A 23,730-nucleotide genomic window follows, 5' to 3' on the forward strand; every position below is an offset into this window, starting at 1 on the left:
TTCCAGCTCCGAGATTAATGTAAGCTGGTGAGGAGACGATAGCGACAATAAAATATTACTCCAGCTCCGAGATTAATGTAAGCTGGTGAGGAGACGATAGCGACAATAAAATATTACTCCAGCTCGTAGATTAATGTAAGCTGGTGAGGAGACGATAGCGACAATAACATATTACACCAGCTCCTAAATTAATGTAAGCTGGTGAGGAGACGATAGCAACAAAAAAGTATTACACCAGCTCTGAGATTAATGGAAGCTGGTGAGTAGACGATAGTGACAATAAAATATTACTCCAGCTCGTAGATTAATGTAAGCTGGTGAGGAGACGATAACGACAATAAAATATTACTCCAGCTCTGAGATTAATGTAAGCTGGTTAGTAGACGATAGCGACAATTCCAGCTCTGAGATTAATGTAAACTGGTGAGTAGACGATAGTGACAATTCCAGCTCTGAGATTAATGTAAGCTGGTGAGGAGACGATAGCGACAATAAATTATTACTCCAGCTCAAATATTAATGTAAACTGGTGAGGAGACGATAGTGACAAAAAAAATATTACTCCAGCCCGAAGATTAATGTAAGATGGTGAGGAGACGATAGCGACAATAAATTATTACTCCAGCTCAAATATTAATGTAAACTGGTGAGGAGACGATAGCGACAATATAATATTACTCCAGCTCCGAGATTAATGTAAACTGGTGAGTAGACGAAAGTGACAATACAATATAACTCTAGCTTCGAGATTAATGTATTCATTGCTTCATAGTGTGACATTATGGTTATATATAGCTTGTTCTTTGATACAAAATTGACCAAGATTTGATCTGAATTACCTCCCTTGATAGGCTACTATATCACTTTACTCTTAACACCTGTTTCAATTAGTTAAGATACTTTCTTCACCATTTTCGATGTTTTTTTTTCTGTTGTATTTTTTCTGAGACGCAAGTTTAAGTGGAACAATGATGAAGCCAAATAAATCAGATTTGGTAAGGCCTAAAATCTTTCAAATGATGATGAATTTTGATGTCTTTTCCAGTTGTCTGTTCCGATATCGCCGCCAAGTAGTTCAGGGTCAGTGGATCTGCTCGGGCTTGTAATCAGCTAGGCCAGTTCCTCCAGCACCGCGAAACCAACCTCAGGTACACTCCCATTTCATTTTGGTTGTCAAGGTATTATAAATTTGAATTAACAAGAATACCCAATTTAATTGGACATATTGTTATACAGAGTTTTCGTAGTTATATGATAAAAGATAACTTAAAAAATACATACAAGTTTCAGTGCTGTATTTGATATATATCTTGTACATACAATTGTATGTCATATTTGATAGATATCTTGTTGAAATACATACAGGATTCAATATTGTAAGCAGATTTCTTGTTAAAATACATACAAAGAAATCTGTGTTCAGTATTTGATAGATATCTTGCTATATTACATACACGTAACTGTCTTGTTTAAATACATGCAAGTTTCTATGTTGTATTTTAGATATCTTGCCTTGGAGAGCATGTGTTTGCTGGCTACATCAGAATTCTCTCACGAGGCAGTGAAGAAACATCAGGAGACTGTTGTTACGGCCCTCAAGGTATTCCATACATCTTTTAAAAGAATGGGTTATACTCAATAACATTCACATAACTTTATTTCTTTATAACCAGTTTCTATGAAAAAGATCTATATTCACATGAAATATTTACTTATTTACAGAACTGCCTTTTATTATAACAGTAGGAGTACAAGATTTAAACCAATCAATGACGTCTTTTATAGAAAACATGGGGCTAAAAGCTATACATTTTAAAAATTTTGCAGTGATTTGAATTTCAAAACCATTAGAATATGGTGCTGATAATAATATGTATAATAAGTCAGAGATACTTATATTAATCTATGGTTATTTCTTCTTCAGACATAGTCAGAGATACTTATATTAATCTATGGTTATTTCTTCTTCAGACATATTAATCTATGGTTATTTCTTCTTCAGACGGAACGTGACGTGAGTGTACGACAGCGCGCTGTTGACCTGTTGTATGCAATGTGTGACCGCACCAATGCCGAAGAGATTGTTGGCGAAATGTTGGACTATCTCGAGTCTGCTGACTACTCCATCAGAGAAGAAATGGTATGTAATGACAATATTGGTTGACATTGGTAGGAAATCTGTCTGGCTCTACCACTTTAAACCTGTCTATTGAAGTATGGAAGATTCACTTGGACAACGGGATATAATTGTGTTAATATTCCTGTATAATTTAGTCGTTATGTAGAAGATTCCCCTATAAAGTCCACTATGATATGTTAGTAACGTACACGGATTGATTCTCTTGCAGGATTTTCATTATCGCTAACCCTGGTAGATGTTCAGTGTTATAAACTCTCACATGTGGGCATATAAACAGCATGTAAGATGATAGTCACTGTAAATGTACATATTTAAGAGGTAATTAAATTTCAGAGCTTTCTGTGCTGTGCTAAAAAATGATCGCACTAATGGTATTTTCTGTGTGTTGTTAGTAAAGCAGTTGTCATGAATGTATTCATCATTGTGGTAACCTGTTTAAAATCAATACAGTCAAACCTGCTCCAACGACCGCCTGTATATAACGACCGCCTGTATATAACGACCGCCTGTATATAACGACCGGTTTTTAGACTTCCCATGCGTTTTTACTATATAATGGCACTGCATAACGACTACCTGTCTAATGTGGCTAACGACCGGGCATTTTAGCCCCGTCAAAGTTGTATAACGACCGGTCGCTGAGATCGACTTTTCGAGTACAGAGGACAGTGTGTGTGTGTAGTAGCGTCCCTTTGACCTACTTCCGGTAATTAACTCCCTTTGTAAGCAAATGGCAGCCATTACTGAAGCCCAAGCTATGAATTGTTTATACAGTACTGTTTGGTTTATAACCTAGCGGTCGTAACATTTGAGGTACAAATATGGTTGCCAACTTAAGGATGGAAGTTTTAAAGACCGTTTATGCCTATCAAAGACTGAAATTATGTTTGTTCGCGAACGCCATGTGCACGAAAAGATCACTCGTAAAGCGTGATTTTGAAGCCACAACTCGGATGATACGATAGGCAAAATAAAAGATGTCGCTTTATTTAATGTGTTCCGTTATTCATTGTCGATATTTAGCATTGTTTTATTACTAAGAAATGGCCTGTACTTAAGCTATTTCAAATTAGGCCTTTAAAGTTACATTCTTCTTCTTTACGATTAGAGTCAGTCAGATTATAGCCTGATGTAACCCGGGTATTCTCGATGTGTTTATAAATAAAATATGGTCCCATTTCTTGGTAGAAAGGTTACTAAAAGTTGATATGTGTACCTGCATTGTGATTTTAATAGTTTTGAAGCTGTATATTGTGAGAAAACGCCTCCAAATCGATCTTTCATGTTCCAAGATTAATCCGTCAAAAATGGTTACACGGCAACATTACATACGACTTGCCAGCGAGAATGTGTTGTAAAAAAATATTACACGCAGACATTGTCTGAAAATAATAGTTCACAGATAATTCCAGGCCATGTGAAGTCAGTAATTAGGTAATGATTATGTTCAAAGCTGAAAAAATCTACTAGGTATCAAAACGAGTTGTTTTTGTTATGATCGAACCGATTGTATTAAAATAAAACGAACAAAATAAAGGAAATATATTGACACAATTATTTCTTAAGTATTACGCAAAAAAATGATTATGTTCGGTTTACAGTACATTTCTGTTTGTTGACACAATCGTGCGACATCAAATATTGGTTGTGATGTCATAATCACTACATAAATATTACATGCAAGACTTATACAATATTTATGATATGGCTAAGCAGACCAGTTAATGCTGTCATCAATCATAAAACAAGGTGTTTTGTTACCTGTAGGTCCTGAAGGTAGCCATTTTGGCAGAGAAGTATGCAGTGGATTACACTTGGTATGTGGATGTCATCCTCAACTTGATCCGTATATCGGGCGACTATGTTAGTGAAGAGGTAAATATACATAAATAATCCTCTAAATACACTCAAACATTGCAACACAGAAACATCATTATAACAACACTTAAGGAAAATGCTTTAAGTTTACTGAATCAATGCTCCTACACTAAAACATCATTTTAATATATCAAGTACACTAAATTAACACTCAAGTACACTAAAACAATGCACAGAGTGCACTGAAGCAACATTCCAAGTTAAAAATGTACTGAAATAATACTATAAATACACTAAAACAATACTCTAACTACATAATACTCTAGTTTGTATTAAATATTTTGTTGCTTGTGATCAATTTCAGGCAAAACATGTGAAACATATCCTTTTTGTTTCACATAAGATATAAAGAATATGAACTGTTGTCAGTGATTGATCTACCGCTGTTTTCAATTGGTTCGTTTTATTTGGACATCTACGAGGACAGGACTTTATCAATGTGTCCTGTATTAGTACAGTGGAACCTCCCGAAACCGAACCTTCTCAAAACCGATCACCTCTAGAAACCGAACATGGATGTCATGTACGGAATGAATTCCTCTTTATTAATAGTATATAAAACTTCCCAAAACCGATCCCTCCCAATTCCGAATACCGGACCGATTTTGAGATCGGAATAGTCAAATGTAACTAAAATACACTTCTGAAAACCGGCCTTACTTGAGCGACACCGATAGATTGCATTGAGGTCTGATCAACCGACCGTGAAATACACACGTACCTGTACCATATAGTTGTCGCATGCCATGTCCTGGGGCATGTATACAGATGTGAAGGCTATAGGTACACGGTAATTATACCCGAGATAGTGGTGAAATTATTTAACGAAAGTCTACCACGTGCACACGGTTTGTTTACTATATGAAAACAAGCAGAGCTAGTAATAAAGTGATAGTTTCGTATTCAAATCACACGGGGTTTTTTATTTACATATGTCGTAAATTATCTGTATGAAGAAGCCGAAGCCATGTATTGTTTTAGAAAATGACTATGTCATATAATGACCGGCATCGACTGATCATCGTGTAATTAGACCATATAATTTGATTCTTGACGTAACCGGAAGCGATCGGCCGTATGTAGGTTAGTGCAGACGAGAACATCCACAAGAACATTCACGCAACTAACTAACTAAACTACGTTTATAAGCGGTAACAAAATCAAGATTGTTGTAATCCATTCCTTTTAAACGTATGATTCTCTCTTTTGTGATAACATTCACATTAACAATCAATATCGGTCGGTTTTAACGAACACTTTAGGCATACATGCGGTACACTAGTAGAAAAAAACCGACTTCCGATCGATTAAATCCGGATCGTAATGATCGGTATTCGGTTCACTTCTCCAAACCGAACCCTCTCTAAACCGGCCGAAATTATGTGCACCGACCATGATCGTTTCGGGAGGTTCCACTATACTTGTTAATGTTTTTGTAACCAGGTGTGGTACCGAGTCATACAGATTGTGATTAACAGAGATGACGTTCAGGGCTATGCAGCTAAAACCGTGTTTGAGGTAGGAACTCGTCAATGACTCTCTTTAACTAAAATTTCAGTTAATTCTGAATTAACTAAAATTTCAGTTAATTCTGAATTATATACTTTATTTACAATAAAGATTGCTATCCGAGAATTCAAAACTTTGAAGAATTTTTAAAGTTCAATTTTAACATGGATATTATGAACAATCAAAAGCATTGTCAGACAATTGAATATATATATAAGGTGCTGTGTGAAAAGTTGGAGAGTAGTTGGTGCTACTTTTATTCAGTACATGTTTCTATTTGCTTTTTTCAGGCGTTACAAGCCCCAGCCTGTCACGAAAATATGGTAAAGGTTGGCGGTTACATCTTAGGAGAATTTGGTAACTTAATCGCTGGCGATTCTAGATCTAGGTAGGTGAAGTGCTCATCAAATTTGGAAACGTCATTGTTGGGATTCTAGATTGTGAGACCTTTGTAAAATTCAGTAACTTTACTGTGGCTGATTCTAAATCTGGGCAAGTCAAATCTCAGAGAATTACATAGTTTATTTGCTAGCAATTCTAGATCTATAGGTCAGTAAATCTTATTGACATTTTCATGGAGAATTTGGTTAGCAGTTATAGATCTATTTTACATCAGTAACATAACAGCTCATGATTCCAAATCTAATTAAGTCAGCAGGAAGCTTGCCGATTGCTAATTAGCCAATATCGTTTTCTCAAATTGATTAAATTACCAACTTGACTTAACAGTTTTTGATTACTTTACTTGTACATATAAAAGAAAAGGATGAATTTGCAGTTGTTAGAAGTATTTGTACCTTTGGCATATACACAGCTCATCTGTAGATATAAGAAATGATATTACAGACAATAACATTCCTGGGTTTGCTGAATTTGATCATTTATGATTATGATAACGTCTTTTACAGTCCCATAGTACAGTTCCAGCTTTTACACTCCAAGTACCATTTGTGTGGCCCTGGTACCCGCGGGCTTCTCCTCTCAACCTACATCAAGTTCGTTAACCTGTTTCCTGAGATTAAAAACAGCATACAAGATGTAAGTTCTAACAATCATTGTCTGATTTCCATCTTTTTATCAAACTTCAGCTGACTAAATTCTCTAGATTATTAATTACATTATCTTAAATGTGGCAATAACAACTCTATCAACATGGGTGTACAGAAGATTCAACCTACATATTGCAAAAAAAATTCAGAGGAAAGCTTGGAATCGAAAATTTAATGGTAACAAAAAATAAGAAAGGTAGAATTTTTTGCTGAAACTGTGTACATCAACAAATTGAAGTGGGTGTCAACCTTTTGCAGGTTCTTCGTACCAATAACAACCTTAGAAACTCGGAGGTCGAGCTTCAACAAAGAGCAGTAGAATATCTCCAGCTGAGTACAGTGGCATCTACTGATGTTCTGGTAAGTAGCAGTGTAGTTAAGGCATTCTAACATTTCACTACAAGCCCTCCGCCTCTGGGTTGCCAGTTTAAAACGTATATAAGTTGCTTGTCAGATACTGACTGTGGATTGATAATTTTTCTCTGGGTACTCCCTGTTTTATTCATTTCCTAAGCCTGACATGTTCATAGGAATGTTCATCAGATGCAAAACAAAATGAAACAAAATCAAACCTAAAACAGAATCCTTACAACAACCCTGGTGGTAAAAAACAACCCTGGTGGTAAAATTACTGAGCTGGAACTGGTAGTGAGATCCTGAAATTCATTGCCCTTGTCTTTGTGACTTGCCAAGAACTGATTTTACATGAACAACAGATTTGTCCCAAACAAATTTAAAGGACTATATCCATGACATGTTTGAGCAATCTTTCTTCAATATATTAGCTACCAAGGAAAATAGTTGCATCTGTAGTTTTACAGTATAAAACTTCAAGATAGTTACTGTTGACAGAACTTAGCAGTCCAGATCTTTACAAGGTGTTTAATGAATAATCTGATGTATTACTATGGTTACTGTTGTTAGGCGACAGTTTTGGAGGAGATGCCTCCATTCCCCGAGCGAGATTCTTCCATACTTGCCAAGCTGAAGAAGAAGAAGCCATCAGGGGTACCAGAGGGGACAGAACAGAAGGAGCACAAGATTCCACAAGCCCACATGAGTAACAGTTTGGATACCCCAGCGGCCTCAACCCAGGATACACCATCACCTGTGAGTAGACGATAGTTACAATAAAATATTACTCCAGCTGTGAGATTAATGTAAGCTGGTGAATAGACGATAGAGACAATAAAATATTACTCCAGCTCCGAGATAAATGTAAGCTGGTGAGGAGACGATAGCGACAATAAAATATTACTCCAGCTCCGAGATTAATGTAAGCTGGTGAGGAGACGATAGCGACAATAAAATATTACTCCAGCTCCAAGATTAATGTAAGCTGGTGAAGAGACGATAGCGACAATAAAATATTACTCCAGCTCTGAGATTAACGTAAACTGGTGAGTAGACGATAGTGACAATTCCAGCTCCGAGATTAATGTAAGCTGGTGAGGAGACGATAGCGACAATAAAATATTACTCCAGCTCCGAGATTAATGTAAGCTGGTGAGGAGACGATAGCGACAATAAAATATTACTCCAGCTCGTAGATTAATGTAAGCTGGTGAGGAGACGATAGCGACAATAACATATTACACCAGCTCCTAAATTAATGTAAGCTGGTGAGGAGACGATAGCAACAAAAAAGTATTACACCAGCTCTGAGATTAATGGAAGCTGGTGAGTAGACGATAGTGACATTCCAGCTCGAGATTAATGTAAGCTGGTGAGGAGACGATACGACAACAAAAAGTAATTACTGGTGAGGAGACGATAGACAAAAAAATTACTCCAGCTCGTAGATTAATGTAAGCTGGTGAGGAGACGATAGCGACAATAAATATTACTCCACAAATTAAAAGCTGGTGAGGAGACGATAGCACAAAAATATTACCCAGCTCTGAGATTAATGGAAGCTGGTGAGTAGACGATAGTGACAATAAAATATTACTCCAGCTCGTAGATTAATGTAAGCTGGTGAGGAGACGATAACGACAATAAAATATTACTCCAGCTCTGAGATTAATGTAAGCTGTTAGTAGGATAGCGACAATTCCAGCTCTGAGATTAATGTAAACTGGTGAGTAGACGATAGCACAATTCCAGCTCTGAGATTAATGTAACTGGTGAGTAGACGATAGTGACAATTCCAGCTCTGAGATTAATGTAAGCTGGTGAGGAGACGATAGCGAGCCAATTATGTAACTGTGGAGACGATAGCGACAATAAATTATTACTCCAGCTCAAATATTAATGTAAACTGGTGAGGAGACGATAGCGACAATATAATATTACACCAGCTCCGAGATTAATGTAAGATGGTGAGGAGACGATAGCGACAATAAATTATTACTCCAGCTCAAATATTAATGTAAACTGGTGAGGAGACGATAGCGACAATATAATATTACACCAGCTCCGAGATTAATGTAAACTGGTGAGTAGACGATAGCGACAATAAATTATTACTCCAGCTCAAATATTAATGTAAACTGGTGAGGAGACGATAGCGACAATATAATATTACACCAGCTCCGAGATTAATGTAAACTGGTGAGTAGACGAAAGTGACAATACAATATAACTCTAGCTTCGAGATTAATGTATTCATTGCTTCATAGTGTGACATTATGGTTATATATAGCTTGTTCTTTGATACAAAATTGACCAAGATTTGATCTGAATTACCTCCCTTGATAGGCTACTATATCACTTTACTCTTAACACCTGTTTCAATTAGTTAAGATACTTTCTTCACCATTTTCGATGTTTTTTTTTCTGTTGTATTTTTTCTGAGACGCAAGTTTAAGTGGAACAATGATGAAGCCAAATAAATCAGATTTGGTAAGGCCTAAAATCTTTCAAATGATGATGAATTTTGATGTCTTTTCCAGTTGTCTGTTCCGATATCGCCGCCAAGTAGTTCAGGGTCAGTGGATCTGCTCGGCCTGGGAACGCCCACAGCGCCCTCTGGTGGTGGTGATGGAGGAATGAGCGGCTTGTTAGTGGATGTGTTTGGGAGCGTGACTAGTAACGGAACTGACTCCAACAACTTAACTCCTGGTGCAGAGGAAGGCTACCAGAAGTGAGTTTGTAACTAGTAGTTGTGATCATGGTAAAACTGAAAGGTTTGAAGTGATCACTCTAAAAATGGCTGGATGTTAAACATATTCAGTAAATACATGATCCCAATAGTAGATTCTATAGAAGTTGACAATATTTTTTGTGTTTTCGAAGATTTTCCATTTCTGTTTTAGAAAATATTGCTGAAAGTATTTGCAGTGCATCATTTTTTCCCCATAAATAATAGCGTCCGTAATCTGTGTCCAATAACATGTCCCTTTTGATAACTGCAGAAGACAAGATCAAATACAGTAAAACTGATTACAACAGTGGTTTTAAATTTTCGTGATTTGGCTTTCAACGCCTGTATGACTCCATAATCCATGGGAAAATTTAAACAAGCTAAGCGATAATCATAATATTGTTTCTTGATATCTCAATAACCAACAGGTTATATTTTATTATCAGTGTTGATATTGGGTCCTATTCATATCATAACTTTCTATGTAATATTTGTTACAAAACCCTGTGGTTTTCATTTTAGACTTACTGTTACAAAAATCTGTGATTTTCATTTAAGATTTATTGTTACAAAACCCTGTGGTTTTCATTTTAGATTAATTTATTGTTACAAAACCCTGTGATTTTCATTTTAGATTTATTGTTACAAAACCCTGTGGTTTTCATTTCATATTTTTTGTTACAAAACCCTGTTTTTTTTCATTTCAGATTTATTTGTAAGAACAATGGAGTGCTGTTTGAAAATGACCTTCTACAAATTGGAGTAAAAACAGAATTTAGGGCTAACCTTGGACGTCTAGGAATATTCTACGGAAACAAAACCTCATTCCAATTTACTGGCTTTCAAGTAGATACCCACTTATCTGAGGATCTTCAGTCTAATATCCTTTTAGAAAATCTGATAGATTTAGTTTACAATTGACTACCAGTAATCAATCATGAATTTCTGTATGTGAATTTCATTATACAATCATGAATTTTGATCAGTATATCAATATACAATATATCAATATACAATCGTGAATTTTGATCAGTATAATCAATATATATCAATATACAATCGTGAATTTTGATCAGTATATCAATATACAATCGTGAATTTTGATCAGTATATCAATATACAATCGTGAATTTTGATCAGTATATCAATATACAATCGTGAATTTTGATCAGTATATCAATATACAATCGTGAATTTTGATCAGTATATCAATATACAATCGTGATTGATCAGTATATCAATATACAATCGTGAATTTTGATCAGTATATCAATATACAATAATCGTGAATTTTGATCAGTATATCAATATACAATCATGAATTTTGATCAGTATATCAATATACAATCGTGAATTTTGATCAGTATATCAATATACAATCGTGAATTTATTTTGGTAAATATCAATACTATTATACAATCATGAATTTCTGATGATGAATATAAATATATAATTATGAATTCTCTGATGTTGAATATGATTATATAATTATGAATTCTCTGATGTTGAATATATCGATATACAAATCATTATAAAATTTCTGTGTGGAACTTTCAATTAGTATGAATTACTGCTACTGATCTTTGATGACATTTTGTATAATCATGTGGTACTTCACCATTACAAAATGTTAGCCTACGTTAACTTAGTGAGATACCGAAAGGAAGGTATTACAGTAATTTGGTGGATAAGCAATATGAATATTTCTTATGTGATCCTTAATGGGGCGTACAGATAACTTGTCAACAGAAACCAGTGGGCACAGTTGTGGACAGTGGAGCTCAGGTTCAGCAAGTCATCAACATCGAGATCATTTCTGAGTTCACAGAAGCCCCTACACTTCAGATATCATTCCTGTAAGTAAGCCCCTACACTTCAGATATTAACCCTGTAAGTAAGCCTCTACACTACAGATATAATTCCTGTAAGTAAGCCCCTACATTTCAGATATCATTCCTGTAAATAAGCCACTATACTTCAGATATCATTCCTGTAAGTAAGCCCCTTTACTATAGATATCATTCCTGTAAGTAAGCCCCTACACTTCAGATATCATTCCTGTAAGTAAGCCCCTATACTACAGATATCATTCCTGTAAGTAAGCCCCTACACTTCAGATATTCCTGTAAATAAGCCACTATACTTCAGATATCATTCCTGTAAGTAAGCCCCTTTACTATAGATATCATTCCTGTAAGTAAGCCCCTACACTTCAGATATCATTCCTGTAAGTAAGCCCCTATACTACAGATATCATTCCTGTAAGTAAGCCCCTACACTACAGATATCATTCCTGTAAGTAAGCCCCTACACTTCAGATATCATTCCTGTAAGTAAGCCTTTACACTACAAATATCATTCCTGTAAGTAAGCCTTTACACTTCAGATATCATTCCTGTAAGTAATCCCCTATACTATAGATATCATTCCTGTAAGTAATCCCCTATACTATAGATATCATTCCTGTAAGTAAGCCCCTACACTTCAGATATCATTCCTGTAAGTAAGCCCCTATACTAAAGATATCATTCCTGTAAGTAAGCCCCTACACTTCAGATATCATTCCTGTAAGTAAGCCCCTATACTAAAGATATCATTCCTGTAAGTAAGCCCCTACACTTCAGATATCATTCCTGTAAGTAAGCCCCTATACTACAGATATCATTCCTGTAAGTAAGCCTTTACACTTCAGATATCATCCCTGTAAGTAAGCCACTATACTATAGATATCATTCCTGTAAGTAATCCCCTATACTATAGATATCATTCCTGTAAGTAAGCCCCTACACTTTAGATATCATTCCTGTAAGTAAGCCCCTATACTACAGATATCATTCCTGTAAGTAAGCCCCTACACTTCAGATATCATTCCTGTAAGTAAGCCCCTATACTATAGATATCATTCCTGTAAGTAAGCCCCTACACTTCAGATATCATTCCTGTAAGTAAGCCCCTATACTACAGATATCATTCCTGTAAGTAAGCCCCTACACTACAGATATCATTCCTGTAAGTAAGCCCCTACACTTCAGATTTCATTCCTGTAAGTAAGCCTCTACACTTCAGATATCATCCCTGTAAGTAAGCCACTATACTATAGATATCATTCCTGTAAGTAATCCCCTATACTATAGATATCATTCCTGTAAGTAAGCCCCTACACTTCAGATATCATTCCTGTAAGTAAGCCCCTATACTAAAGATATCATTCCAGTAAGTAAGCCCCTACACTTCAGATATCATTCCTGTAAGTAAGCCCCCATACTACAGATATCATACCTGTAAGTAAGCCCCTACACTACAGATATCATTCCTGTAAGTAAGCCCCTACACTTCAGATATCATCCCTGTAAGTAAGCCACTATACTATAGATATCATTCCTGTAAGTAATCCCCTATACTATAGATATCATTCCTGTAAGTAAGCCCCTACACTTCAGATATCATTCCTGTAAGTAAGCCCCTATACTAAAGATATCATTCCAGTAAGTAAGCCCCTACACTTCAGATATCATTCCTGTAAGTAAGCCCCTATACTACAGATATCATACCTGTAAGTAAGCCCCTACACTACAGATATCATTCCTGTAAGTAAGCCTTTACACTTCGGATATCATTCCTGTAAGTAATCCCCTATACTATAGATATCATTCCTGTAAGTAAGCCCCTACACTTCAGATATCATTCCTGTAAGTAAGCCCCTATACTAAAGATATCATTCCAGTAAGTAAGCCCCTACACTTCAGATATCATTCCTGTAAGTAAGCCCCTATACTACAGATATCATTCCTGTAAGTAAGCCCCTACACTACAGATATCATTCCTGTAAGTAAGCCCCTACACTTCAGATATCATTCCTGTAAGTAATCCCCTATACTATAGATATCATTCCTGTAAGTAAGCCTCTACACTTCAGATATCATCCCTGTAAGTAAGCCACTATACTATAGATATCATTCCTGTAAGTAAGCCCCTACACTTCAGATATCATTCCTGTAAGTAAGCCCCTATACTACAGATATCATTCCTGTAAGTAAGCCTTTACACTTCAGATATCATCCCTGTAAGTAAGCCACTATACTATAGATATCATTCCTGTAAGTAATCCCCTATACTATAGATATCATTCCTGTAAATAAGCCCCTACACTTCAGATATCATTCCTGTAAGTAAGCCCCTATACTACAGATATCATTCCTGTAAGTAAGCCCCTACAATTCAGATATCATTCCTGTAAGTAAGCCCCTACACTTCAGATATCATCCCTGTAAGTAAGCCACTATACTATAGATATCATTCCTGTAAGTAAGCCCCTATACTAAAGATATCATTCCTGTAAGTAAGCCTTAACACTTCAGATATCATCCCTGTAAGTAAGCCCCTACACTTCAGATATCATTCCTGTAATTAAGCCTCTACACTTCAGAGATCATTCCTGTAAGTAAGCCCCTACACTTCAGATATTCCTGTAAATAAGCCACTATACTTCAGATATCATTCCTGTAAGTAAGCCCCTTTACTATAGATATCATTCCTGTAAGTAAGCCCCTATACTTCAGATATCATTCCTGTAAGTAAGCCCCTTTACTATAGATATCATTCCTGTAAGTAAGCCCCTACACTTCAGATATCATTCCTGTAAGTAAGCCCCTATACTACAGATATCATTCCTGTAAGTAAGCCCCTACACTTCAGATATTCCTGTAAATAAGCCACTATACTTCAGATATCATTCCTGTAAGTAAGCCCCTTTACTATAGATATCATTCCTGTAAGTAAGCCCCTACACTTCAGATATCATACCTGTAAGTAAGCCCCTACACTTCAGATATCATTCCTGTAAGTAAGCCCCCACACTTCAGATATCATTCCTGTAAGTAAGCCCCCACACTTCAGATATCATTCCTGTAAGTAAGCCCCCACACTTCAGAGATCATTCCTGTAAGTAAGCCCCTACACTTCAGATATCATACCTGTAAGTAAGCATCTACACTTCAGATTTCATTCCTGTAAGTAAGCCCCCACACTTCAGATATCATTCCTGTAAGTAAGCCCCCACACTTCAGATATCATTCCTGTAAGTAAGCCCCTATACTACAGATATCATTCCTGTAAGTAAGTCCCTACACTACAGATATCATACCTGTAAGTAAGCCCCTACACTTCAGATATCATTCCTGTTAGTAAGCCTCTACACTTCAGATATCATCCCTGTAAGTAAGCCTCTACACTTCAGATATCATTCCTGTAAGTAAGCCTCTACACTTCAGATATCATTCCTGTAAGTAAGCCTCTACACTTCAGATATCATCCCTGTAAGTAAGCCTCTACACTTCAGATATCATTCCTGTAAGTAAGCCCCTACACTTCAGATATCATTACTGTAAGTAAGCCCCTACACTTCAGATATCAACCCTGTATGTAAGCCCCTACACTTCAGATATCATTACTGTAAGTAAGCCCCTACACTTCAGATATCAATCCTGTAAGTAAGCCCCTACACTTCAGATATCATTTCTGTAAGTAAGCCTGAACACTTCAGATATCATTCCTGTAAGTAAGCCCCCACACTTCAGATATCATTACTGTAAGTAAGCCCCTACACTTCAGATATCATTACTGTAAGTAAGCCCCTACACTTCAGATATCATTCCTGTAAGTAAGCCCCCACACTTCAGATATCATTACTGTAAGTAAGCCCCTACACTTCAGATATCATTACTGTAAGTAAGCCCCTACACTTCAGATATCATTACTGTAAGTAAGCCCCTACACTTCAGATATCATTCCTGTAAGTAAGCCCCTACACTTCAGATATCATTCCTGTAAGTAAGCCCCTACACTTCAGATATCATTACTGTAAGTAAGCCCCTACACTTCAGATATCATTACTGTAAGTAAGCCCCTACACTTCAGATATCAACCCTGTATGTAAGCCCCTACACTTCAGATATCATTACTGTAAGTAAGCCCCTACACTTCAGATATCAATCCTGTAAGTAAGCCCCTACACTTCAGATATCATTTCTGTAAGTAAGCCTGAACACTTCAGATATCATTCCTGTAAGTAAGCCCCCACACTTCAGATATCATTACTGTAAGTAAGCCCCTACACTTCAGATATCATTCCTGTGAGTAAGCCCCTACACTTCAGATATCATTCCTGTAAGTAAGCCCCTACACTTCAGATATCATTCCTGTAAACAAGCCCCTACACTTCAGATATCATTCCTGTAAGTAAGCCCTACACTTCAGATATCATTCCTGTAAGTAAGCCCCTACACTTCAGATATCATTACTGTAAGTAAGCCCCTACACTTCAGATATCATTCCTGTAAGTAAGCCCCTACACTACAGATATCATTCCTGTAAGTAAGCCCCTACACTTCAGATATCATTACTGTAAGTAAGCCCCTACACTTCAGATATCATTCCTGTAAGTAAGCCTCTACACTTCAGATATCATTCCTGTAAGTAAGCCCTACACTTCAGATATTATTCCTGTAAGATTTCACCAAAGTGTCTATACTTTGAAGGCAAGGTCAGGATGTCAAGCACTCACATGTCATGTTCAGGTACCAATATCTCAAGTCAAACAAAAGTCAAAATCAGACTTAAAATTTTGACTTAAATCTGTACATAATAGGGCAATTTAATTTTTCACTTAGTCTGAAGTTGATACTTTTTTGCTAAAACTAACAAGAAGTTGTGATCTAAAGTGTCCAACATTCTGAACATGCCTCAGATATTTGTATCAGTAGGGAATTCGTGCTGAATTCTTTTTACAAATGTTTTGATATTTTTGTAAAAAACTATGTTACATTTGTATTTTGGATTACAGATATAGCGGTGCTACTCAGCGAATTAATCTAAAGCTACCCGTAATGATCAACAAATTTATAGACGCCGCAGAAATGGACTCGTCAACATTTTTCACACGATGGAAAGCTCTAAATAAGTAAGTACCAACCATCTCGAGTACCAAAAATCTCTGCAGAGTAAAGCTCATTAAATAAATGCCTTTCTATAAAATCATTTCACTTACACATTTCTATAGCGGCTACCCCACGTAAATATGCCTAATGGTGTAACTGACCCCAATTTGCAACAAAGGAAGGACCAAAAAAGGTCAATTTGGGTGTAGCCATGCAAGATGAATTATAATTTATGTCTTGATCACTGAAACTTAGCAATTCGAGATATTGCATATAATATCTACTGGAGGAGGATTGTAAATGTACAAATTTTTGGACTAGTGCCTCCAAGATCAGTTTGACAAAATTGATGTAGATGGTTTAGATGACTTCTGTGAGAGAACTATGACTAGATTGATGTAGATGGTTTAGATGACGTCTGTGAGAGATCTATGGGTCAAATTATTCATTTTTGTACTGTAGCATCTCTAATGGATGTAAATTCAAAATTGTTAAGTTGTAAACTGAGGCTGGGGGCATTGCCAGAAGGACGCTCACCAATTCAAAATAAAAAAAAGAAGTTGCCAAATTTATTGACTAAATCAGGTATATGGCATGCTATATGGACCTCTTGTATTAAAAATATAGCTGTCAGAGAATACATCTCATGATGTTTCCTCCTTTGGAGGACCATGTGGGGAAGCCTTTGGATTAACATGTAAGCCATCCTCAATAAATAAAGTTGATCATGGTGTGAATGTTATCGTCAGGATTAACATTGATGAGAAGTTGTTGATTTTCATCTGGTGTTGGTCTATATTTCAGTCCGAATCAAGAATGCCAGAGGATATTCAAGGCTAATTTTGCTATGGATTCTGAACAAATTAAAACAAAGGTCGGTATCAGATATCCTTAATACAAGTTTCTGTGTATATTTTCACATTTCAATAAATGTAATTTGATAAATAGAATCTTCCAATCATGTCTATATTACATAGATATAAAAATTATCAATTTTACATGTACTGTATACCAACTTTCTTTCGTGTGCGATTTACTTTCACGATTTTTTGCAATCCAAATCAATCTGCGAAAGTTCATCTCCGTTAAATATTATCTACTTCATCTCTATTGATAGGAATTAGCATTCAATTTTTAGATCTGCAAATGATTATCTTCGCGAACTAGTTTTGAAATGTAAATCACGAAAACAAATAGCCGCAAAAGAAAGTTTGTTTGCAGTATTGTTTTGAAAAGTAATGATTTAAATATCTAAAACGTGTATTTCATGAATTTACTTGAGTGTAACCCTTTCTTCTCCGTTTTACAGTTATTAGGTGGAGGCTTTAGTGTTTGTGAAAATATTGACCCGAACCCAGAAAATTTTGTGTCCGCCGGTGTCCTGCACACAAGGACAGCACAGGTTGGCTGTCTGCTGAGGCTAGAACCAAATAAACAAGCTCAGGTAAGTCAGGGGACTGACAGTTCTCTGTCAACATGAGAAACTAGTGGTAAGGATTATGAGCAGGTGCTTGTCTTGTTTGTGGATGCTCTTGTATTGATAACTACTTTTTGGTCCATCTATCTAGGAATGTATAAGAAAAAATAGTATGTTTTACAATGTGTTTCTTATGGATCTAAATAGAACTTGAATGCAGCTCGTAGAGCATCCTCAATACTCCAGGGGTTACTTTCACTAACATAATATCCACAGGGACCTGGCACGATTTTTTTAAACTAACAGTATACATATATATATATATTATAGTATCAAGGGTATGAACTTGGCGGTCGAGAAAAACGGACCTATTTTTTTAAAACCGTGATTATTTTAATAAATGGATTCTATACGTAAATTTCCCGATTCATCAAGCCAAAACTTCCTCAATACTTGGTCAATTTTGTTCATCAAGCACTCAATGGAAAGATAAATTATTTCTCTTTAAGGTAAGATATCCGTCAATGTTGTATAGAACCCATTTATTAAAATAATCACGGTTTTTAAAAAATAGGTCCGTTTTTCTCGACCGCCGAGTTCATACCTTTGATACTATAATATATACATGTATACTATTGGTTAAAAAATTTCGTGCCAGGTCCCTGTGATTATATCCACCCCTAGAATATCTCATAGTAAAACTGGAGGCAGTTCGAGAGAAAAAAATAGATCAATCACAGGCCTGTAGAGAATTCCTTTGAAGATAACACAAAGAGTGACGCCAATGTCAAGCAACACAGTCAACCACAGTGTACCATTGCTCAAGTTCTTTTATACATCAAATAATCAAATTACCTGTGTCTCCTGAACTGCCTTCAGTTTTACTATGAGATAGTCTAGGAGTGGATATAAAGTTATTGATAGTAACCTCTGGAGTATTGAGGATGCTCCTAGAGATGCTTTTAGTTTTACTACGAGATAGTCTAGGAATGGATATAACGTTAGTGATAGTAACCCCTTTAGTATTGAAGATGCTCTTAGAGAGTTTAATGACCATGCGGAAGGTGATTTACAACTGCTGGTTTTCTTTGTTACAGATGTACCGACTGACGATTAGGACCAATAAGGATGGCATAGCTGTGTTGTTGTGTGATCTTTTCGACAAGCAATTCTAACATTGGACTTACAATGGGGAAGCAGTTTAGTTGGAATATCTCATTATTATATGGGACGGATATTATAACACAGAGAGAGAGAGCAAGGAGGGAGCATTTCAGCTGGACTATCTCCATATGTGTGAGATAGCTGAATGTTTTGGAGAGCGTGTACCGGAAATGGGAAAGCAGTTCAGCTGGACTATCCATATATATTGGGTAGAAGAATGTTGTCGCAGAGAGAATGTTTTATATGTAGCTATTTAAATCTCCTGATATACACGTAGGTGTCGGCCACAGACTAATTTGGCCGTGGGTGGGTGTATATTGGGTGGTTGTATATAACTGATGTTAGTCCTTGTGATGTTGTAAGTCCATGTGTTTGTAAGTTAGTCATATAATGACGTTTTCAATACTCACATGGTCACACTCCCGAATTCCCTTACTACAGTGTTTCCTTGTCCCGGTCTGCTATCGCCTTCATTTTAAAGTTATCTTACTGCCACTATCACAACATTAGTTTATATTATGGTTCCTTCTCACGCCCCAGAACTCCCTTTCACCAAGATGTTTTCTAACAAGCTTCTTCTGCCCGAAACTCCCTTTTACCAAGAAGTCTTCTCCATGTGGAAACACAGAAATTTTGTCTCGAATCAGTTACATTATTTCAACTGAGGATCACTTCTTCAATGGACATCAGTTATGTCCACGATGTAGCTGTACAGTTTTGGAGAGTTAAATACCAGTAAAGATATTCCACATTGAAGGATTTTTTTCTGACTTACTTTGTTAGGCCTTGTGTAAACATAGCAGCTATGTTATAAATATTTTTGTTCATTTTGTGTATTTCTATTGATGTGTTTTGGTCTGTGCTTCCAAGTTTCTGTCAAAATACATCAAAGTAAGTTGCATATACAATTATATATTTGCATACTATCATTCCGCATCTTGCAGCAATCTGTTATTTTTGTTAAATTTCAAGACTCTTTGTGCTATTAATTACAAGAGGTGTGATTGTCTTTTAGTGAGTCTTAAAACACAGTATCTGATGTGTTATTATACACATATGCTATCTAGTTTTAAACACATAATAATTTGTGTTGTTCTTTACCAAGATGTTGTAAACTTTGCCACAAATTTTGAAAATACTTTGATCAGTTTGAGAGAGTCTCCATCAGTATAATCTTGTTGTTTAGAAATTTCTAACCTTTATGGTCAGAGCCATAGAATAATTAGCCTATGATATATCTCCTACTCCCATGTAGATAATTGGCCTTCATGAGATATCCTACTGCCATTTGGATAATTGGCCTTTGAGATGTCCCCGTGGTACTTACCAGTTGACACTTTACCTTTGAGATAGCCCCCTAATTTCTAGTAGAAATTTTATCTTTGAGATATCCCCCAATTCTAGTAGATACTTGGCTTTTGTTTTGCCCCCCCCCCCCCCCCCACTTCCAAGTGATACTCAGATCATGCCCTCTAATAAATTATGTTGTACCATAATCAGTATTCTAACATGTTAGACTTGTGTGGAGATGACAGATGCTCCAATACATGTACAAATATTTACGCAAGAAATTAGCTAGACATGATGTAATTTAGACCTTCTTAGATGAAAGCCAACAATCTGTCTGATTGTGTTCATATTGCTGTGGCTAATTATGTAGATCTGGTGGTCAAGTTTCATTAGAAGAGGTACCAGACAACCTATAGCTAGTACCCGATATATGAAAGTCTATTTTGGTATTAGACTTTTGACCCAATAGTTTGTTGTAGTCAGGCACTTTAACTCACTAGGCACTGCATCTTTCTCAAAGTTTGATATTGTTAAGCAAAATGAAGTTGCTATGTAAAGTTGTGATGTTACATGTTTAGATAATGTTGAAAATGTTCAAATACAGTTTATAGCGTTAAAGATTGAATTAGGATTTCAGATAGGGTCAACAGATAATATATGTACATTTTGCTGACTGGTAAAGTGTTGTTGTGGATGTTATTTATGTATAGTGGAGCAGTAGGTAGTGCTAATGTGTGACAAGTAAATGTGATGTCGGAGCACCTCATCCGTTAAAACTTGGTCCGCTTGTTATAATTTATATCATTCCAGAATAATCTGCCCTTTCTGTAAATAAGAAACAGAAAGTGGAGAGGGTTCTCGATTGATGACTACATTTTTAACAACAAATTACAAGGCAAACATTTGGTGCGTCCTTGCATTTTATAAATTTTTTTACCAAACTATTTTATCAGTGATCATAGAAGGTTAGGTGTTATGTAAGATAGCCGTGTACATCATCTGTATTGTAAGTACACATGTCCTTTACTGAATATATAATGTTTGTGATATGTGACTTTGAGAGTGGTCCAACCTGGTTGCCATGGTAATGTTACCTGCCAACAGGCTGTCATAATTTCCCCCATTTACTGTGTGCAATACTACAGATCATGTCAATGTGTAGAGAAACAATGCTTGTTAGTAAACTGTATAGAAATATGGTGTATATTGGGATAGGGGCATAATGTATTATTTGTAGCTAACCTTGAACTTTGGGTCAGGGGTCAAATTTCATGATGAGTCCTGAATTTGGGTCAGGGGTCACATCTCATGATTTACCTTGAACTTTGGGTCAGGGGTCACATAATTTACCTTGAACTATCATCAAGTAGTGCTGTGGTTGTTGTATGATATGGAATTCTCATTTGTTCTTGCTGTGTTATTATAATGTATTATGGTAATGTGAATCTGAGGTCAAAGTTTATATGTTAATTATTGACGTCATACAGAATAGAAACGTGTAGAACCCCCTTACTAATGTTGATGTAATTATCCCATAACGCTGGAAAACACCATGGTACAGATCAATGACCTTGAATAGTTTAATGACCTTGAATAGTTCTCCAGTGAAAAAACTTTGTGTAAATCTTAGGCAGACATTGTATATATGTATACAACATACTATTAAATAAACTAAATATCTGTACATGAGTTCAGGAGTGTATGTTTTCTTTCTCTTAGAATACTTGAAAATCCCGCTGTGATCGTGGCTGTCGTGTTCTAATAGATGAAATTGCATCAGTTTAGCGTTTGAAAAAAAACTAGAGAAATGTTTGAACAATTTAAATTTCCTCACCGATACCAGAGCTCCATTTTAGGAATACCAAACAATTTGTCGGAGTAAATCTTTGACTTGGACCCACTTTTTAGCTCACATGGCCCGTATGGCCGGTAAGCTTATGTCATGATGTCATGGCGCAGCGTCTGTTGTCCGTCCATCAACATTTCCTTTAATTCGCTACTAGTCATAGAGTTCTGCATGGATTGTAACCAAATTTGGCCACAAACATCCTTGAGGGAGGGGGAACAGAACTTGAATAAATTTTGGCTCTGACCCCCCGGGGGCAGGAGTGGCGGGGCCCAATAGTGGAATTAGAGGTTAATCCTTTAAATCGCTACTTGTCCTAGAGTTCTGCATGGACTGTAACCAAATTTGGCCAGAAACATCCTATCGGGAAGGGGGAACAGAGTTTGTATAAGTTTTGGATATGACCCCCCCCCCCCCCCCCCCCCCCCGGGGTCAGGAGGGGTGGGGCCCAATATGGGAAACAGAGGTAAATCCTTTAAATAACTACAAGTCTTAGAGTTCTGCATGGGATGTAACCAAATTTGGCAAGAAACATCCTTGGAGGAAGGGGAACAGATTTTGTATATATTTTGGCTCTGACCCCCGGGGCAGGAGGGGCGGGGCCAAATAGAGGTAAATCCTTTAAATCGCTACTAGTCATATAGTTCTGCATGGAATGTAACCAAATTTGGCCAGAAACATTCTTAGGGCAAGGGGAACAGAGTTTGTATAAATTTTGGCTCTGACTCCCGGGGGCAAGAGGGGCGGGGCCCAATAGGGGAAATAGAGGTAAAGCCTTTAAATCGCTACAAGTCATAGCGTTCTGCATGGAATATAGCAAAATTTGACCAGAAACATCCTTGGGGGGAAGGGGGACAGAGTTTGTATAAATTTTGCCTCTGACCCCCTGGAGCAGAAGGAATGGGTCGTTTTAGGGAAATTAGAGGTAAATCGTTAAATTCGTTCAGAAATGAAACAATGGTCCTTATTCAGAACATTACTTGACATTACAATAACCAGGTGAACGATACAGGCCCTCTGGGCCTTTTGTTATGTATTAGTGTATAGTGGGTCTTTGCCTTACCAGCGGTCTAAAATATGTTTACGAGAATAAAACAGTTGTCAATGGTATTATTGGTATTATAAAATGATCAAACTTCTAAACCAAGACCCGGAACTAAATATCTCATAGTTTGGCTTTTCATTACACAACCCAACATGAAACTTTCACAATTGCATTAGACAACGGCAATGTCTTTTGTATTGTACATATATTAATAAGGTCAGAAGTATCTTTTTCACCCTCTAGTACCGGATGTAAAAGCTCGACACATAAGCACAACATGGTGAATATACGTGTAATACTATTCTTCCTTGAAGCTACCTATACGGGCCTTTATTCATGCATTTGTTCGGTGGTGGTAGCCCTTGTAACTTT

The 23,730-nt window shown here is 36.6% G+C and overlaps 2 protein-coding genes across 2 annotated transcripts in view; both read left to right on the top strand.

Annotated features, from left to right (window-relative positions):
• LOC138329989 (AP-2 complex subunit alpha-2-like) overlaps positions 1-22,156 on the top strand; it is a 39,947-nt gene extending 17,791 nt beyond the window's left edge. Inside the window, exons 18-24 of the mRNA XM_069277307.1 lie at positions 9,471-9,661; positions 10,369-10,541; positions 11,394-11,517; positions 16,503-16,619; positions 17,401-17,470; positions 17,906-18,040; positions 19,111-22,156. Coding sequence (XP_069133408.1) covers positions 9,471-9,661; positions 10,369-10,541; positions 11,394-11,517; positions 16,503-16,619; positions 17,401-17,470; positions 17,906-18,040; positions 19,111-19,188 — 888 coding nt within the window. The 3' untranslated portion in view covers positions 19,189-22,156. The remainder of the gene's footprint in view (positions 1-9,470; positions 9,662-10,368; positions 10,542-11,393; positions 11,518-16,502; positions 16,620-17,400; positions 17,471-17,905; positions 18,041-19,110) is intronic.
• LOC138329988 (AP-2 complex subunit alpha-like) lies at positions 1,103-5,428 on the top strand. Its single transcript, XM_069277306.1, has 5 exons — positions 1,103-1,148; positions 1,504-1,600; positions 2,003-2,140; positions 3,908-4,015; positions 4,323-5,428. The coding sequence occupies exons 2-5, from the start codon at positions 1,523-1,525 to the stop codon at positions 4,365-4,367; spliced, it is 369 nt and encodes a 122-aa protein (XP_069133407.1). The 5' UTR covers positions 1,103-1,148; positions 1,504-1,522; the 3' UTR covers positions 4,368-5,428.
• Positions 22,157-23,730: the final 1,574 nt, after the last annotated feature.

Source organism: Argopecten irradians, chromosome 8 (assembly GCF_041381155.1).
Source record: "Argopecten irradians isolate NY chromosome 8, Ai_NY, whole genome shotgun sequence".
Classification (NCBI taxonomy): Eukaryota; Metazoa; Mollusca; class Bivalvia; order Pectinida; family Pectinidae; genus Argopecten; species Argopecten irradians.

Excerpts from the sequence above, each read along its gene's own strand:
- LOC138329988 (XM_069277306.1), top strand. The coding sequence starts at position 1,523 with ATGTGTTTGCTGGCTACATCAGAATTCTCTCACGAGGCAGTGAAGAAA. Across the intron at positions 1,601-2,002 it reads CTGTTGTTACGGCCCTCAAG|ACGGAACGTGACGTGAGTGT; the intron begins GTATTCCATACA and ends TTTCTTCTTCAG. Across the intron at positions 2,141-3,907 it reads ACTCCATCAGAGAAGAAATG|GTCCTGAAGGTAGCCATTTT; the intron begins GTATGTAATGAC and ends TGTTACCTGTAG.